Source organism: Gobio gobio (assembly GCF_949357685.1).
Source record: "Gobio gobio genome assembly, chromosome: 2".
Lineage (NCBI taxonomy): Eukaryota > Metazoa > Chordata > Actinopteri > Cypriniformes > Gobionidae > Gobio > Gobio gobio.
The window spans coordinates 41,437,677-41,456,953 of record NC_137098.1 but is presented as its reverse complement, the minus strand read 5'-3'; the positions used below and the strand labels follow the sequence as shown (position 1 = coordinate 41,456,953).

General features: G+C 43.2%; 1 protein-coding gene across 3 annotated transcripts in view; it reads left to right on the top strand.

Moving 5' to 3' along the window:
- Window positions 1-17,461, top strand: part of cep89 (centrosomal protein 89) — a 102,009-nt gene extending 84,548 nt beyond the window's left edge. For 2 of the 3 annotated variants that reach the window (XM_079801356.1, XM_079801357.1), the window contains exon 20: window positions 16,283-17,461. In XM_079801356.1, the coding sequence (XP_079657482.1) occupies window positions 16,283-16,598 (316 nt within the window). In that variant the 3' untranslated portion in view covers window positions 16,599-17,461. The remainder of the gene's footprint in view (window positions 1-16,282) is intronic. The other variant, XM_079801358.1, reaches the window with a different exon arrangement.
- The last annotated feature ends 1,816 nt before the right edge of the window (window positions 17,462-19,277 follow it).

Here is a 19,277-nt window from a genome sequence, read left to right as displayed (position 1 = left end):
TTGAATGGTTGGCTGGCTCAAGAGGCTGTTCTTGGGTGGTTTCATTCAGCACACCTGTTGCTGACTTCCTGTCCGGCCTTGTTAAAAGGAGCATGATGAAAAGGCCAGCGGGGCTGCAGATTGGACTTGATTTTGTTTGCGTGTGGTTTCCTTTCAACTTGTTTCTTTGGTACATTCGACACTACTACAACACATTACCCTTCCATGCATTCATTACACTTTACACCACTGACTCCTGACTGTTACATTCAATACAGTTTTTTTCTGTATAGTTATTTTTTGTTAATATATTTTGCATTCTCTTTCGGCTTTCTTGTGTGTCCTTATTTTTGTTACGTCCATTTTGAGCCACGGGGTGTAACAACAATACAAATGATTAAAATAGGTACTCTCACCCAGAGGAGAAATGCATTGCTCAGTGGTTGCTTTTCCTAAGCTCAGGAGACTTGGTTGCGATTCTGTCATGATCCCGGTGTTCCCCTGTTTGGTGTTTTGGACTTTTAACTTGAAATGTCTTTTTAACATTGTTTCTATGTTCTCTTCCTGTATTCAGTTCCTGTTTCCCTTGTTTTGCCTGCCTTGTTTGTTATCATAGCCACTATCGTTAATTTCCATGATGACTAATCACCAGCACCTGTCCCTAATCCGTCACCTTGTTACTTCCACACCAGAGCCTCTCTACAACATGGCCGAGTCTTCGGTCTTCTTCCTGGTGGAGTGTGCCTTCACCCCTAGGGGGCATTGCAGGCCTTGAACCTGGTAAGCCAGGACAATGGTCTCCACTATCCAGTGAGACAACCTCTGCTTGGAGAGTGCCTTTCCCTTCTGCTGCCCTCCGTAACAGACAAAGAGCTTGTCTGAGGTCCTGAAACACTGTGTTCTGTCTATGTAAGTGCGGAGAGCACATACTGGACAGAGCAGTGCCAAGACTGGGTCTGTCTCCTCCAGGGGCAGCACTTGCAGGTTAACCACCTGATCTCTAAAAGGAGTGGTGGGAACCTTGGGCACATATCCAGGCCGGGTCTAAGGATCATGTGACAGTTAGCCGGTCCAATTTCCAGGCACCCTTAATCAATGGAAATGCCTGCAGGTCCCCTACCCTCTTGATAAAGGCCAAAGCGATCAGGAGCACCGCCTTCATAGAGAAGTATTTATGCTCAACTGACTGCAGTGGCTCAAAGGGAGCTATCTGCAGGGCAGATATAACCCCTGTGAGGTCCCAAGAGGGTATCTGTGGAGGGTGAGGTGGATTTAACCTCCTCACTGCTCTAAGGAACCTGATGACAATGTCATGCTGTCCTACCATCTTAGATTCCACAAGGTCTTAGTGCGCACAGATCACAGCAACGTAAACCATCAGGGTGGAAGGAGACAGCCTTCGTTCCAACCCTTCTTAGAGGAATGAGAGCACAGACCCAATCTGACATTTTCTGGGATCTTCTCGGTGAGAAAAAAATCAGGTGACGAAGAGGTTCCACTTCAGAGCGTAGATGTGTCTCGTGGACAAGGCTCTAGCTGAAGTGATGGTAGCCACCACCTGAGGTGGTAGGGTACTCTAACCTTCTTTGTTCCAATCAGAACCTACACGTGACGGTTCCACAGGTCAGGACGCGGATGCCAGAGGGTGCCCTGTCTCTGAGAAAGGAGGTCCTTCCTCAGAGGGATTGGCCTAGGAGGGGCTGTCGCAAGGAGCACGAGTTTGGAGAACCAAATCCGGCTGGGCCATTGTGGCACAACCAAAAGGACCTTCTCCTCGTCCTCCTTGATCTTGCACAGAACCTGTGCGAGAAGGCTCACTGTGGGAAACGCATACTTGCGTAGGCCCCGCGGCCAGCTGTGCGGTAGTGCATCCGTGCCGAGGGTCCCCTCGTTCAGGGAAAAATACCACCGGCAATGGAAATTGTCTGGGGAGGCAAACAGATCTACCTGTGAGTCGCCAAACTGTTCCCAAATTAGCTGAACTGCCTGGGGATGGAGTCTCCATTGCCCTGGACATGGGTGTTGTCGTGAGAGCTCGTCGGCTGCATGATTCTGCTCGCCCGGGATGTAAATGGCACGAAGTGACCTCAGATGCTTCTGACTCAATAACAAGAGATGGCGTGCGAGTTGCGACATACGGCGGGAACGCAGACCACCCTGACGGTCCCGCGGCAACATGTCCAGTGCACATGGCACCCCAGCCCGTGGCGGAGGCATCTGTTGACACAACAACATGCCTGAACACTCGTTCTAAAGGCACTCTGGCCCATTCGACCACGGGCACCCGGAGCGTGCCCTGTTGCCATGCCCATCTCGGGACTCAATCACGAAGCCAGTGCTGAAGCGGTCTCATATGAAGCAGTGTGACCGCTGCTGCGGATGCTGTATGCCCCAGGAGCCTCTGAAATAACTTTAGTCGAACCGCACTCTTGCCCTCTAATTGACTCAGGCAATTCAGCAGTGACTGCGCGCGCTCGCTCGTAATCTGTGCGTACATGGCGACCGAGTCGATTTCCATACAGAGAAAAGAGATCCTCTGCACAGGGGAGAGTTTGCTCTTTTCCCAGTTGACCCGAAGGCCCAGACAGGCGAGGTGCCAGAATGCATAGAGCACCAGGTCCCTGGAGCTGGAGCACCAGGTCCCTGTGTTCGCAAACCTGATCTTGAGAGTGAGCTAGTATCAGCCAGTCGTCGAGATGGTTCAGGATGCAAACCCAGTGTTGCCTGAGTGGCACAAGGGCTACCTCAACGACCTTCATGAAGACGCGAGGAGACAGGGCTAACCCTAATGGAAGTACTGTGTACTGGTATGCCTGCCCCTCGAAAGCAAACCATAGAAATAGTCTCTGTTGAGGAAGGATGGAGACATGAAAGTATGCGTCCTTCATGTCGATAGCTGCAAACCAATCCAATGGCCGAACGCATTCGAAAATGTGTTTTGCTGTAAACATCTTGAATGGAAGCCTGTAAAGGGTTCGGTTCAAGACGCGCAGGTCCTGGATTGGTCGTAACCCCCCGCTCTTCTTGGGTACAATGAAGTAGGGGGTGTAGAAGCCGGACTTCATCTCGGCTGGAGGGACCGCCTCGATCGCACCCTTCGCCAGTAGGGTGTCGACCTCCGCGCGCATAACGGGCATTGCCACCCACCATGGTATAGCGGAGAGGAAAGCGGGGAGGAGACCGCGCGAACTGAATCGCATAGCCAAGCCTGATAGTTCGAGCGAGCCAGCTGGACAGATTGGGAAGCTCTATCCAGGTTCCCAAAAACTGAACAAGCGGGGTCATATAAACCACAGGCATACCCATGATGGGGCAGCAAAGTGGAATGACCGGCCCAGACGTGGGAGGCGGCTGGGTGGAGGCAGCAGCTGGCCACCATGGCAGAATATGTTTTATCGCCCTTAGTTTGCTTCTTAGTCCTCGACTGCCCCGCCGAAGAGGGATAGGGGAGTTAAGGAACTTAGTCCGCTCAGCCTCCCGCATATCTACCAGGTTGAGTTATAAGTGACACTCCTGGACCACACAAGTGGACATCACCTGACCCAGAGAGCGTGCAGTAACCTTTGTCGCCCGGAGGACGAGGTTGGTCTGTGCAGCTCTTGCAATAGTGCTGGGTCAGCACTACCCTCGTGCATGCTTCTGAGCACCATGGCCTGATGGACCTGCAAGATGGCCATAGCATGCAGGGCAGACATGGCCTGACCTGAAGCTCTGTAGGCTTTGGCCACCATGGGTTTGGGTCACCACGCCAGGTGGAGGCACTCTGCGGGCATGACTGCATCGTAACAGAGCGCTCCACTGGGGGGACCCATTGAGAGCAGTGAAGGCGGAGGAGGCCATCGAGCGATCGTGTAATGCGTAGTGACTGACTGAAAGGGAACTGATGTTTGAGTAATTACAGCATTTTCTTTACTTAAGAAACACTATGTTCATAAAAGCTAAAAAAAAATTATATTTGAAGAGCGAAGAATTGTCTGGTATTTGCCATTGGTATTGAATAAATTATAGGCCTACTTTTTTAAATATCCTGTGCATAGCGCTGTAAATAGAGCTTGAGTGATCGAATGGAATTTAAGCGTAGTTCAGGCAGACCACTGATCACTAAACAATTTCAGCTGACGCTCAGCTGATTTGTTACTCCACCTACTCTAATTCATTTATAGTGTTTAAGCTCATTCAAACACATTTTCCTCAGTCTGTCACACATACTTTTACACCCACCTTCACCCCTTCACCTCCTAGCATCTTCATAATTGAGTATTGGATTGTGTGTAGAAACTCTATTTATGTTATCATTGTACACTCACCTAAAGGATTATTAGGAACACCTGTTCAATTTTGCATTAATGCAATTATCTAATCAACCAATCACATGGCAGTTGCTTCAATGCGTTTAGGGGTGTGGTCCTGGTCAAGACAATCTCCTGAACTCCAAACTGAAAGTCAGAATGGGAAAGAAAGGTGATTTAAGCAATTTTGAGCGTGGCATGGTTGTTGGTGCCAGACGGGCCGGTCTGATTATTTCACAATCTGCTCGGTTACTGGGATTTTCACGCACAACCATTTCTAGGATTTACAAAGAATGGTGTGAAAAGGGAAAAGCATCCAGTATGCGGCAGTCCTGTGGGCCTAAATGCCTTGTTGATGCTAGAGGTCAGAGGAGAAAGGGCCGACTGATTCAAGCTGATAGAAGAGCAACTTTGACTGAAATAACCACTCGTTACAACCGAGGTTTGCAGCAAAGCATTTGTGAAGCCACAACACGCACAACCTTGAGGCAGATGGGCTACAACAGCAGAAGACCCCACCGGGTACCACTCATCTCCACTACAAATAGGAAAAAAAGGCTACAATTTGCACAAGCTCACAAAAATTGGACAGTTGAAGACTGGAAAAATTTTGCCTGGTCTGATGAGTCTCGATTTCTGTTGAGACATTCAGATGGTAGAGTCAGAATTTGGCGTAAACATAATGAGAACATGAATCCATCATGCCTTGTTACAACTGTGCAGGCTGGTGGTGGTGGTGTAATGGTGTGGGGGATGTTTTCTTGGCACACTTTAGGCCCCTTAGTGCCAATTGGGCATCGTTTAAATGCCACGGCCTACCTGAGCATTGTTTCTGACCATGTCCATCCCTTTATGACCACCATTTACCCATCCTCTGATGGCTACTTCCAGCAGGATAATGCACCATGTCACAAAGCTTGAATCATTTCAAATTGGTTTCTTGAACATGACAATGAGTTCACTGTACTAAAATGGCCCCCACAGTCACCAAATATCAACCCAATAGAGCATCTTTGGGATGTGGTGGAACGGGAGCTTCGTGCCCTGGATATACATCCCACAAATCTCCATCAACTGCAAGATGCTATCCCATCAATATGGGCCAACATTTCTAAAGAATGCTTTCAGCACCTAGTTGAATCAATGCCACGTAGAATTAAGGCAATTCTGAAGGCGAAAGGGGGTCAAACATAGTTTTAGTATGGTGTCCCTAATAATCCTTTAGGTGAGTGTATCTCCACATTTGACCTTGATTTTAATAAAATGTTAATATTATAATGACACGTGCAAGTGTCTTATATAAAGCCACAATACCAACTTCAATGACACAGTGTTTTATTAAATACACGGTTTCCGCCCGACTGCGACAATATGTAAATGTGTTGTTCTATCATCACCAACAACATCATATAGCTAGCTACCATGACGTGACTACTACTTTTAATATTGTATCTAGTTTTAATATGCCATTTTGAAGCAATGTATGTTTGTGCAATTTTGTTTGTACAATTTTTACATAGTGGTGTGCTGTGGAATTTTTTTTACTTATCAAAAAAAGTTGGGAAACACCCATGAGGAAGAAACCAAGCATGAAGTCAACATTCCCTATGTCTGACATTAGCCATTCAGCAGTAAATTACAGTTTGGTTGGTCTGACGTAGATACAATGTATGGCATCATTCAAAGTGGCTTTTACACACAGTGACACAGCAGAATGTACCACAACCTCATTACTCAAATTACTACTGCTCCCATGAACCTACTTCCCAGTGCAGCATTCACAAAGTACTCTCTCATCTCTCTCATTTCTTTTTTAATCTCTTCGAGAAGACTTTGATGCTAAAACCAGCCCGGTCAATACTGCTCTCTCTCTCATCTTTCATCTCCTGACGTTCAGCACTCAGACGTGTCACTTCTTTCCTTCACACCCACTCGCGCCCGTCTGGTCCTATTCCCTCTCTCTTTTGGCAACTGGGTCATGAGAATGAGAGCGAAAGCAAACACTAGCAATCGATTAGATTGTGAGAGAAGGGCCTGCAGGAAGCATGAATTGAATTGAATTATCTGAATTATTATTATTTTCTGTCTTCATGTATTTTAAAAGGAAAATATTAGAGGAGAGAAACAGTTTCTACCAATGTTTATTCCTGTCTGGATTGTTGATGTGCATTGATAAGAATCCATGCATTAATCATTCATATTAAAGATGTATTATATAATATGATGATGCTTTCAACTACTAATTAGAGTGTAGTATTCTCAGCTCCATTTTCAGCACCGAAAAGGCACAAAAGTCTGATGATACCATTTGGAATACCATTTATACATTCAGATGTTATATTTGTCAGACATGTCTCTTCTACTGATCTGTGAGTCTGTGGGTTTATTTCTCCCCCACTTCTGCCCTCTCCGCAGCACTCTGTCCTACTGTCTGTTCCCGTCTGACACTATTGATCAGCTGACCCACCCACTGACAGCAATCTCTCTCTCTGTTTCTCTCTCTCTGTTATAAATCTCTAAGGTGACAGGGGCAGGATAGCTGTGTGCATAGATAAGGCCTTGTTTGGCTTTTGCTGAGACTGCACAATATGTGATGAATAGAAAGGAGGAAGGAGAGAGGAAAAGGGCACCTACAAGGAAAAATACAATTCTCAAGGTGGGAATCTCATTAGGTATTTAAGTACGCCTGAAAACGATATGAAAACTGTACATTATTTTAAATATAAATATTTATCTGACTTTTTGTCAGGATGTGAAAATATGACAACACATTTATGACAAAATTATGTATAATATCCAGTATTAGGACAAATCTGCTGTCTTAAACTGTTGTGACTGAAATGTGGATTTTTTTTTAAATAAGCATTTTTGAGTTTGATTATGGAGGTTTAAGGGTAAGGGTCCAGAAATGGAGTGGTGGTGAGAGTAAAGGCTGTTTTTGTGTTAATGACACAGATCCTTAACACAAAAATACTGACCATATTCGAGGTCTCAACAATAAGAACTTTATATATTCACTACTGTTCAGAAGTTTGGTATCAGTAAGATTTTTTAATGTTTTTGAAAAAAGTTTCTTGTTACAAAGGCTGCATTTCTATCAGGACCACTATCGTTGATGATTGACAATGAGTCAATACAGTTTGGATTAGCGGTATGGTTCTGTTCTGGGCAAGAACTCCCTGCCCATCCATGCAGCCTAACATGGATAAGAGCAGGGAGAGCAGTGATAATAAAAAAGCTGATAATGCTGCATGTTTTTGTTTTTTTTTCAAGGGGGAATTTTGTGTTTTTGTTTCAGTATAGATCTGATTTTAGATTTTGTAAATGTGTTTTGATCCATAGGATGGATATATTTGTACAAGCTTGTAAGAGAGTTAAGAAAATAGGATGATAAGCCGGATTTCCTTTATTGGTCTTTAGCCTTGCTGAGTATTGTAAGGCTAATTTGAGGTGTCTATAGAGAGATTTAATTTGCTTCTACATACAAACTTTGTGCTGGTGATGTTCAAAACGCCCCTAGTGCTAGATGTTCACCCTGATGATGTACTGTGTTCAGGAGTTGGATGTAGGATTTCCTGGCTGATCCATATACTATACTTCGATAATCCAAGTGTGAGCGTGTTAGTGTCTTGTAGAGATTTAAAAGCTTTAAAACCATTTGATACTGACCTGGACTACATCTTCTGTTCAACGCTTTTCATGGATTTGCCTCTGTAGCCAATACTGATGTCATCAACATACAGAATGCAATGGTTTTTGCAATGCCATTGATTTTGATACTTAAAAAAAATATGCGGGTCAGATAGGGTATTACCTGCTCTGACTTTAAAATGTCTATCTGATTAAAAAAAATTGGTGATGAAAAGCAGTAGGTGCCCTCTAAAACCAAGTTGATATAAATCCTTTAAAGGGGTGGTAAACCACGATTTCACTATTCTAACTTTAGCTAACGTGTAATGTTGCTGCTTGAGCATAAACAACATCTGCAAAGTTACAACGTTCAAAGTTTAAAGCAAAGGGAGATATTTGCTTTTAAAGAAATCAGTTTCTAAGAACTACAGCAAACGGCCAGTAGGCGACTACACACATTCCTCCAGGGTTGGTGACATCAACAGGCTCAATATTTACATAAACCCCTCCTCCGAGAATATTAAATAAGGGGGGGTGAGGCCATTTTGTATCGCGGCGCTGTTGTGGTTAGTAGGCTGGAGTGTTGTTGCCGCGATGCCAAGGAAACGCTGTTATATTCATCCGGATTGCAGGTCTGGGGTACTTGCTCTGTTCAGCCTTCCTTGGGACGGGGGTGCGTTGCAGAGCGTTTAACATACAGCATGTTATATGCACGTGTGTTTGAGTCAGCGGGGAATCAGGCGCGCGCAGGGCTCCTGCAGCACATCTAACAGAGGAAAACATCCACCGTCTTCGCGATTTCAATGCCAGATTTGCACAACGTCAGCTGCGTGAAAAAAACACTGCCGGTGCGTGGATGCACGACGCGCGCGCTGCACATTTCACGGAGGACAACACAAACTTCCACAAACTTCGCGAGTTCAATACAGGATATGCACAACGGCTTGTCCTGAAAGCTGGATTTACAAACAGAAGCTGTTTACGGGCCACAACCTGTAAGTCTGATTTATATTTCATCGATGTGTTTTCCTGTAATAGGTTGTAGCAAGGAAGTAAACAGATGACAACGCTGTTCTGCAAACCAGTCTGTTAAATGCTCATTCATACTTAACGTTATCCGACGAACACCTAACGTTACAAACACTAACGTTAAAATCTCAACAGCGAACCTGGCATTAGTGTAAATGATTCTTTGATTAGAGCTTTTATGTATTGTTTATCTACAGGCATGCTAAACATGCTTCTGTGTGTGATTTGGCTAACTTACTAGTTAAAGCCAGTGCTTAGTGTTTGTTTTGGGTTAGTTCTTGCGACAGATATTTGGCTATAATCATTCTAAAAATACAAAAGTTAAAGTGCTATTCAGTAGCGATCATTATAGATCCGCAGTCTTTACTCTTGAGGACTGAACAGGTTCTGCTCGATCATCTTCACTCAAATGTTCTGGATCTGATTCGGGCTCATATGGTTTTATTGACGCCGTTGTTTCTAACACTGACCAAAGCACAGCCTCCGGTAAGGTAAGGGGCGTGACGTTTCCGACATACGTGCACTAGGCGTTTAGCGAATCACAACACACTGGGCCAGCTAACCAATCTGAGCCCATCGCGTATTTTTGAGGGACTGGCTTCATACAACCCGGAAAGCATCAGACCGTTTTACAAGGAGGGACAGAGCAGTGTAGAATAAAGGTCAAATATATGAAAAATAAGGCAATTTTTTTTAAAACGAAGCATGAACACATGTTACAGTGCACCCCACAAACACAGTCAAGCCTTCAAAAGAATGTGTTTTACCACCCCTTTAAAACCCCACATTTCCAGGTGGTTATAATACTGAATAAACCTTATATAGAGAGATGTTGTGATGGGCGTCTTATACCTATAGTATAGGTAGACATGGATCAGCTGGTACGAGCTTGACAGACGTGAACTGCCAGAACTAACGCTACGCTTGATCAAAAACACAGTAAAAACCGTATTATGAAATATCATTACAATTGTACAATATGAATATTAATTAGGGCTGCAACTAATTAGTTGGCCGATTATTTTTTCGATTAATCGGATAAAAAGCAAATATTTTTATTTTATTGACAAAACACACTATTCCACATCCTGCCCAATGCTGTCCATCAAGCAAATGTGCCAGCTGAGTGCTATGAAAACATACATAGTGAATATATCTACCAATTAACCATGGTTGTATATCGAATAAAACAAACAAAAATGATAATAAATAAATAAATAAATAACAGAAATTAACCACAAATTAACCATTGTTTTGCTTCATATCCATAGTTTAACTCTATGGTATTTGTGTGGTTATACAAATGGTAATCAATATAGCAAAAACATGGTTTTATTATAATAAAACCATGGTTAATTTTTGTAAGGGTATGTTTGTGCTATACATTATGTACAAAAAAAGTCGCTAAGCAAAAGAGTTTAAATCCCTACATTAAAATGATATTAAAGAAAAACAAAAACAAAAAACACTAACTCAGTGTTACCAGATAAGAGGAATGTTCTGCAGGAACACACACACATTTGCTCTGGACACAGTATCCTGTCACTGTCATTTCTTTATCCTGTAGAAATTTATTTTCAGGATACACGCTATCCCTTTACAGTTACTACTCTCATAAATTACTTGAATTACATGTTGACTTTTTAAATTCAATTTAGCGTCCAACAGCAGATATTTCAGCTGAATGAATATTTTCCGCTGAATATTAATTGTCTTCCTCCCTATTGCGTTCTGTCTGTTTGACAGAACGCATGCTGCCCCGGTGCTCGTTCAGTGAAGTTCGTTCAGTTCAGTGAAGAAACAGACTTTGAGGACCTGTTTTCATGTAAAATGGAAATACGTACGTGAATTAGCAGCATTTACAGATGAGGATATAATTACTGTTCCCCAGATCAGTGGATATAGCCTGTAAAATGGACATTTTGCGCTGAGGACGCACACACACATTTGTCAAAGTGCATGGCAGAGTATGTTAAACGCTAATGCATTCACTTGAAGCTTAAAATAACCACTCTCATGTTTTGGTCACTTGTATCATGTTTCCACTCCACTATTTCTAGATGCACATTTTGTCCATAGAAATGCGTTATTCAGTGCTGTAATTTGCCGCGACTCGTGGAAGCTTTGCGTACAGAGAGCATACCCGACCAATCGATAATTAGAATCGTTATCGATGATTTTTCATTTTATTGACTAGTTGTTGCAGCACTAATATTAATACAATTGTATTACAACTGTTTTCTATTGTAATGTATTTTAAAAACGTAATTTATTCCTGTGATGTCAAATCTAAATGTTCAGCAGCCATTACTCCAGTCTTCAGTGTCACATGATCCTTCAGAAATCATTCTAATATGCTGATTTTGTGCTCATTTTTACCATTAATATTGAAAATGTCTCAGTATGAGGCCTTGTATGGGGCCTTATGACTGTAGCCATGGTTCCATGATAAGGGAACGAGACACTGCGTCTAAAGTAGTGAAGCATTGGTAACACCTCTGCGTATTTGTGTCTTGAAGAACGTGTGAAATAAGTCCAATGGCATGGAGGGATGTCATCCCGTAGCGTGTGACATCACGACCAGGAAGCTATAAAGTGCACACATGGACCAAACAATGTCAGCTTCTGATTGGCCGAAGCAAGTCGATCACGGGCATGAAGGAAGTATTGCAGGGCAACGCAGCGTCTCGTTCCAGTTATAGGTTACAGTCATAACCTGACATGTTTTGTGGGAACTTGTGCTGCATTGAAAGTAGCAACACTATAATAAAGTTAATACCCACTCCACCATACTGCGACGAGTGACGAGTAGTGTGAATCCTGCAAAAGCTGGACATAGGTGAAGGCTAACAAGGCTGCACACCTTATAAGCAAGAGAAAATGCCTTTACTACCCACTGGCTCATTGTCTACAAGGTAGCTGGATAAACTTTCTGAGGTAAACTAAAAAAAACAGACAAACAACTGATAAGTTTTCCTTCACAGGGCAGCTCTGTGGACATAAGCAACCAGCGCTCTGACTGGACACAATAGATTTGGCTTCTCCTGGTCTCACATCTGAAATTGAGGAGGACAAAAGTCTTGCAAGATTATGGATCGTGTAACATTTGTCTGGGACCTTAGGCATGTCTAGGGTGTAGAAAGGCTTTAATGGGAGCAAATTATAAGCATGAAGGGGAAACCGACTGAGCTTTAAGACTCTTTTAAGAGAGAGCCTGAAGGAACACAATTTTAGAGTCAAAAACTTCTCAGAAACAGTATCAGTAGGGTTGAAGGGTCTAGTACCATGGCCAAATCCCAAATAAGGAACTTTTACATGGCTTGCAGGCCTCATATTCAAGGAAACGAGAGACCAGTGGGATGATTCAATGATTCACCACCCAAAGGTGCATGGTAAGCAGCTATGGCTGCCACGTAGAGTGGAGAGGGATAGCCCTGCAGATGATGTGTCCTGAAGGAACTCCAGCACTGTACCAATTGGGCAGTTAACTGAATGCAACTCCTTCACCAGTTTTCACAGATCTGCGCAGGGTTGAAGGATTGTGCCCCCTGCATGGGACAAAAGGTTAGCCTGACAAGCCAGACCCACATCAAGATGTTGGGTCTGGAAACTCACCATTGACAGGGCTCAATCCGAGGGGCGGGAAAAACGGTTGTCTTTCAAATTCCCTCTGCACGCCATTGGATAGCGCCACAACCAACCAGAGCAAAGAAGAAGGTGACGGCGAGCTAACGTTAGTTGATAGACTTTCGCTGTACCCAGTAGGCAAAACTTTGAACACATCTTCTTTTCTTAAGAATGACTTCAGTGCCGTTCTTTGTTCTTTTCTCAAAGAAAAGCTCAACTCCAAGTCTTCCAGAGTCACGGCCAAAGCGGATTCAAAAGACTGCTGTTCGTCAGCTTTGTTTACGAGTAGCACGCAGAACCTCCACAACTCTGCCGTGACGTGCGGTCATTATGTTAAGCCCGCCCACCGACACTCAATCACAGCGAGTGTCAACACACGCTGTGATTGGCCTGACCAGAGTTTGGTTTTTCCAGCTCTCAGGTCTACCGAGAGTTGCTAGACTACACTCGCAGCAAAATACATTTTCTGCCGCTAGGGTGCGTCTAGATTTCTAGGCTAACAAAAGGTCCCACCTGACGGGAATCTTCCATGGAGAGACATTAGGTCTGAGTACCATACTCGGTCCGGCCAGAACGAGATTAGACTGATACTAGGATTAGACTGATGCCATCCTGCCAAACTCTCTAGAACTACCGGGAGCAGAGCGAGGGGGGGAAAGCATACAGACGTAGCCTCGACCACGCCTGTACCGTGGCGTCCAACCCAAGCGGAGCTCGATGCGTGAGGGAGAACTAAAGCAGACAGTGTTTTATTTCTTGAGATGCAAATAGGTCCACTTCCGTCTGGCCAAACTCCCTCCAGATTCCATTCCCCAGGCCTCAGCCCTCTCTCGACAGGATGTCTGTTCCCTGATTTAGATGCCCAGGGATATACACTGCTCTCAGCGAGTTTGAAAAAACTGCTCTCAGCGGTGTGCCAGTTTGAAAAAAGTGGGCATGACCGCAGACCCCCCTCATGGTTTATGTAGGAGACCACGATGTGTTGTCTGTCCTAACAAGCACATGATGGCCTCTCAGGTCTGGGAGGAAATGTTTCAGAGCTAGAAAGACAGCCATCATCTTCAGACAATTTATGTGCCAGGAATAGATGATGACCCCTCCAGAGACCCACCCTGCATTGAGCAACCTCGATCGCTCCTCAACCCATGAGGGAAGCATTTTTTGTAAGTGTTCTTTGACGACAAGGTCCCTCCAGCAGAGAACCTTGGGACAAGAACCAAGGTTTCTTCCACAGCCAGGGATATAATTGAGTATGGGGATGCCCTGGAGTCACAGCGGAACCAGAGCTGCATCCACACACTTTGTGAAGGTGCAGGGTGACAAGGCTAGGCCTAAAGGAAGAACCCGAGACTAGTAAGCTTCGCCCCCCTAAGACAAACAAACAATAAATAAGACAGACAGAATCACAGAGCACTTGCTGAAGACACAGAGGCTGACATTGTTTGGCCTGTGTGCATTTTATAGCTTCCAGATCGTGACGTCACACGCTATGGGAAAACGTCCCGGCATGCCATTGGACTGATTTCACATATACTTCAAGACACCCTGGAAAGGGAACCGTTGAGCTGCTTAATATTTTTATATAAACTGCCAAAACAATTCAGGATTCATTGATTAAAAAGTTTAAAATAGAAAGCAACAGAACAGCATTTATTTGAAATAGAATTTTGTTTGTAACATTATAAAGGTCTTTAATTTCATTATCAACAATGTGTCCTTGAATAAAAGGATTAATTCTTTTTAAAATAATAAAAACTGTTTTTTCAAAAATGATTAAAAAGTTTAATAAAACTGTAATGTCATAAACATCTTTTTTGGGAAATTATGGCCTACATAGTCTGAAGCATGTGTGAAAACATTTCAATCTGATTGTTTGGCGACAGTCCATGACATCATTAACAGAGCGCCCAGAAGTATAAGAGAGGGCCCTTAGTACACATACCCAATGGCTTGGCAACGAGAGACAGTGTCTCGTTCCCCTTCTTAGGGAACCATGGTTAACCACTGTGTCTTATATGGACACTATGGGGAACAAAGATCTACTACGCAGTGCCGCAGGGATGCCTGCCTCACTAGGTGAGAATATGCCAGTTGCTTTTTCCCCGATGTGCATAGTAGGTATAGTACACTTTGATTTAACTGATTACTTCCAGCATCCATTCAGGGAGCAAAAGTACACAGACAGTGGTAGTGTTCACTAAGCTATTATCTCTCATAAAAATAGAAGATCGCCCAGCTTCTATGCCTCTTCAAAAGGGGAGCTTACTATAGCACGTGAAAAATGTGGCCAGCTAGAGAAACGAAGCCTCTAGCTGGGATGCCTGCCTTTACATGCACATGAACTTTAATGACATCCCATTCCTAATCCGTAGGGTTTCATTTGAAGTTGTGACCAACACTGCTGCCATCGAGTGACCTATAGCAGTGGCTGTTTGCTTAGAGAGAGCTAGATCCGTGGTGTGGTGTGGTGCAGTTCAGCAACTGCTTCAGGCAACAGTCCCTGGCTCTGGCCCTGATCCAGATCTTTTAGTAGATCTTCCCTGTTTTAAACACCCCCAACTCCAATCCAATCTGGTTGTTGCATAGGCCATGATGTTCAGCAATTTCTCTTATGCATGGCGAGCAGATTGAGAGGACTTAATAAACACATTTTTCTCAACCTCTTCAACCACGTCCGCCTCCTCCTGGCTGGCCTCCAATATGCTATCAGCTGGATCGAGAAACAGCACATCATGATCAAGGTGCGAGGTTCTCAAACTCCTTGGTGAGCTCGACCTGCTATTCCCATGACTGAAGCCTACGCTGTGCCTGAGCCGCAAGGCGCATATGCTTATCCTACATCCCTCGAGAATAGGGACAAATGTGAACTGAGCTTTCTTATTGTAAATTTTTCACAATGGCCGCATTCAAATCCCTCGAGCACTGAATGCGCATGCGCCTCTCCCAAGCTATGAACACACAGGTTGTGTATCCTCAGGTATCAGAAACCTCAAATATTCACACAAACATGTTTCATTCTGTTTCTGAGGTACATGGTGTCTGAGTGGAGATGAGTTTGACCAAGTCTGCTCCACACTGCTTAAGTCTGTCAGCGATGCTGTGTATTGAGGCAGGCAGAGGAGAAGATGGCAGCTTAAAAACACATCTTAATAACACAGACCGGAATCCCGCAAAGTAAAGGGCACTTTCAGAGATGTCTCACCACTTTCCACACAGTGAGAGACAAAGAGAAAGATTGTCATATACCTTGTGTGTGTGTATGCATGTGGAAGCGAGGATGTGCGTCAACAGATGGTTGGGCTAATTGATCTATCATTACGACAGCTTACACCCCTCAGCCGCTCGGTCATCTCATGTTTTTGCCTCAGCACATTTCCAGTTAATACCTGTTATTATTGCACAGCTGAGTCCTCAGAATCCTGGTGAGCGAATCCACTGCTATTGACTGGAGGGTACAAAATGACTGAAAGGTCACAGAGATTTGTGTATGATCATGTGTATTTTGAATGCTTGTGTGTGTGTGTGTCTGCTTGAGTGTGAAGGAAGACATTATCCCTTTTTAGAGCCCTTGATGGTAGCTCGTATTTGAATCAGGAAAGCCTATCCATATTGCAATAAAACAATTCTCTCTCTCTCTCTCTCTCTCTCTCTCTCTCTCTCTCTCTCTCTCTCTCTCTCTCTCTCTCTCTCTCTCTCTCTCTCTCTCTCTCTCTCTCTGTGTTTCTCAGAGAAGTGGAAGGTGAATTGGAGGTGGTTTGGGAGGCAGCGACCAGAGAGAGTCAGCGCTTGAGAGAGGTGGTGTTGAGGAGCAGTTCACTGAGTCCAGCCACCATGGCTCCAGCCCTACGCAGCACTTCCGGCAAGTCTCCTGCCAGGATCCCCCGTGTAGAGGATCATTTGTCCTGCTCGCTGCCCCCTCCCTTCACCTCCAGACAGAGTCGTCTGCCACATCCTTTACAGTGCAGCCCCATGTTTGACTCTGATTCCGACCAGCACCAGAATGCGTCATCCGATGAGAGTGACAAGAGTGGACGGGACTCTTAATAATTCCATATTATCCTTAATAAGTGTGTTGAGTTCATGAATTAATTTTCATGGTTTACTTGAATACTTAATATGTTTTCATGTGAAATACATGAGGCCCTTAAATACAAAACCATTATTTCTATTAACTATGACGAATGTGCTTTGATGCTTTTTTCCAGCATATATGTGTATCGCAGTGTTCTTGATTGTTAATAATGATTATCTTGTAGATGGAGAACAGTACAGCGTTTCTTAAGCTAATGAGCTCATCTCAGAAAGCATTTGTGACAGAGCAGTTCCAGCAATGGATACAAACAGTATCACAGGTATTTCTGTTATACAAGCCATATGATGAATGATTGAACAACAGAAATGTCTCTCATTCTCTCTCGAATGAAGGCCTTGCACAAAAGAAGGCCTTGCACTGTCTAAGATTGTCCCTCATAATCTTCTATAATAAGGACAAAGTAAGGTACAATAATATAATTATCATCCCTGTTTGTAGATTTTTTTTTTTGCTCATGACCTGCTCAAGTCTCTTTGCAGTTAGTTCCAAATTACTAAACTTGCTAAAATTTTCTTGAGGGAAACAGTAACTCTATTTGATTATGTATATACTGCCTCATCGCCAGTAAACATGTGAAGGTTATCTTAAGTAAGAAATAAGTTTTTTAAAGAAGTTCACAACAACATCTTTTAGCATGCAGGGCAATAATCCCAATGGACAAAATCATGTCCCTGCCAACATAGTTTTCACTCAGACATGTCATAAAAAGGGAGAAAATATGATCACAGTTTCCACGTCATGCTGACAAAGTGAATGAGGCATTGCCACTTTTTCTTCTAGGCAGAAAATAAAATTATTTATACTATTTTACGTTACCCTTTGTTGTTGTATTTTTTTTATTCTAGGACAAAAATAAATAATTATTCTATATAAATGTCTTCTATATAAAAACATTGATGTGAGGTTTTCCTGAGGAGAGAAATATTAATGCTGTAGATAAACGATGAGTTCAGCCAATCAGCTGTGGTCACAAAACTAGACGCCGCAATAAAACCATAACCAGACAGTGACGCTATTGCAATACACTTCATCGATTAAAAAAGTGCCTGTCTGACTGTTGTTGCATAATTAGGACAGTCCAATAGTTCTCTCCATATTGGCACTTTGCTTTTAGAGCAAAATTATAACTCAGCAATCACTATGCCTAAAACAAACCGCATTCAGGACATCTGTTGTTACAGTGTCACCTGCAGTTTGTGTGCATGTGCACAAGCTCACAACAGAAATAGAGCACTGCAACAAATTCCGATCTGTCAGATGTGAGTTAAAAAAAAATTGTGCCAGTGTAAATGCAGCCTAAATTTCCTAGATTAGCAGTGGTGTAGAATTGTAACTGTAGTATTAAAATAAGAAGGAGCCCATCTAAAGGTAAGGAATCATGTAACGAGTACACTGTAGATATACACTGTGTAGAATTTTAACTGGTTAACTGTTTATTGACTAATTGCAGTACTTTAATGGTTATTTGCATCGTTTGTTTTGTTGATTTTTACTAAGACTGCTGTTCATTGGAGCATGTTTTTTTATTATTATTATTATAATGTATGTCTGTGGTAGAATGTTGTTTGTTTGTCACAGATTTATTTTAAGAAAAAAATCTCTGTCTGCATCCCAGTACACAGGAGAGTTGGAACAGACCTGAAGTGGTTTGGCATGTAAGTTATAAATCAAAAATCATTTTTTAGGATGAAATGGATGAGCTAAAACTTATCACAGGTAAGTGAAAGAAGTGTGTGTGTGTGTGTGTGTGTGTGTGTGTGTGTGTGTGTGTGTGTGTGTGTGTGTGTGTGTGTGTGTGTGTGTGTGTGTGTGTGTGTGTGTGTGTGTGTGTGTGTGTGTGTGTGTGTGTGTGTGTGTGTGTGTGTGTGTGTGTGTGTGTGTGTGTGTGTGTGTGTGTGTGTGTTTGCTTGCATACTTATTTGAGAATGTGAAGCATAGCTCTACAGGCACAGGTCACTTGTTCCCTTCCACAGATGCAGTGGACTGAGGTTCTGACAGCAGAGAAAAATGACGAGGACATCTCGTACCATTGCTGCGCCTCGAATTCCCTCACAACCAGTGAGCAAAACACACAGACATGCACCCCTCTGTCTGTCTTATTCTTGCCCTATTATGTAAATATATTCATATTACTCACCCTCTCATTTTTCTAGCGGGCCATTAGTCAACAGCTTTGAGAATAGAAAGACATTTTTGATCCTATGTTTAAGGTTTTTTTCACTTGTTTCCCTGGAATTCCTCGTTTACATTTACTCCTAGAATCTAAAATGAGGAATACAACAGTACAACTAAAATGATGCACATTAATGACAGAATTGAGATACGAAAAGTAGTGCTGCCATCTGCTGGATATCGTTATTAAATCAGCAAGGGTTTCAATTAAAGTCCCCCTGTAGTCAATCATTTTATACTCATCTTTGATCACCAAAATAACATATTTAAAAGTGAAATAAAATACCTTAAAAAAGCTTGAATGTAACTACACCCTTGTGGTAAACGCTGCAAAATGGCGCTCTTTACCACGTCGGACACAATTAATATGATTATCCTTTTGCTTGACTACGTTATTAAACAGCTAATAATGTGTTGCTAATGTTACACAAACCATGTTCCTGTTCACCATCTCAGTC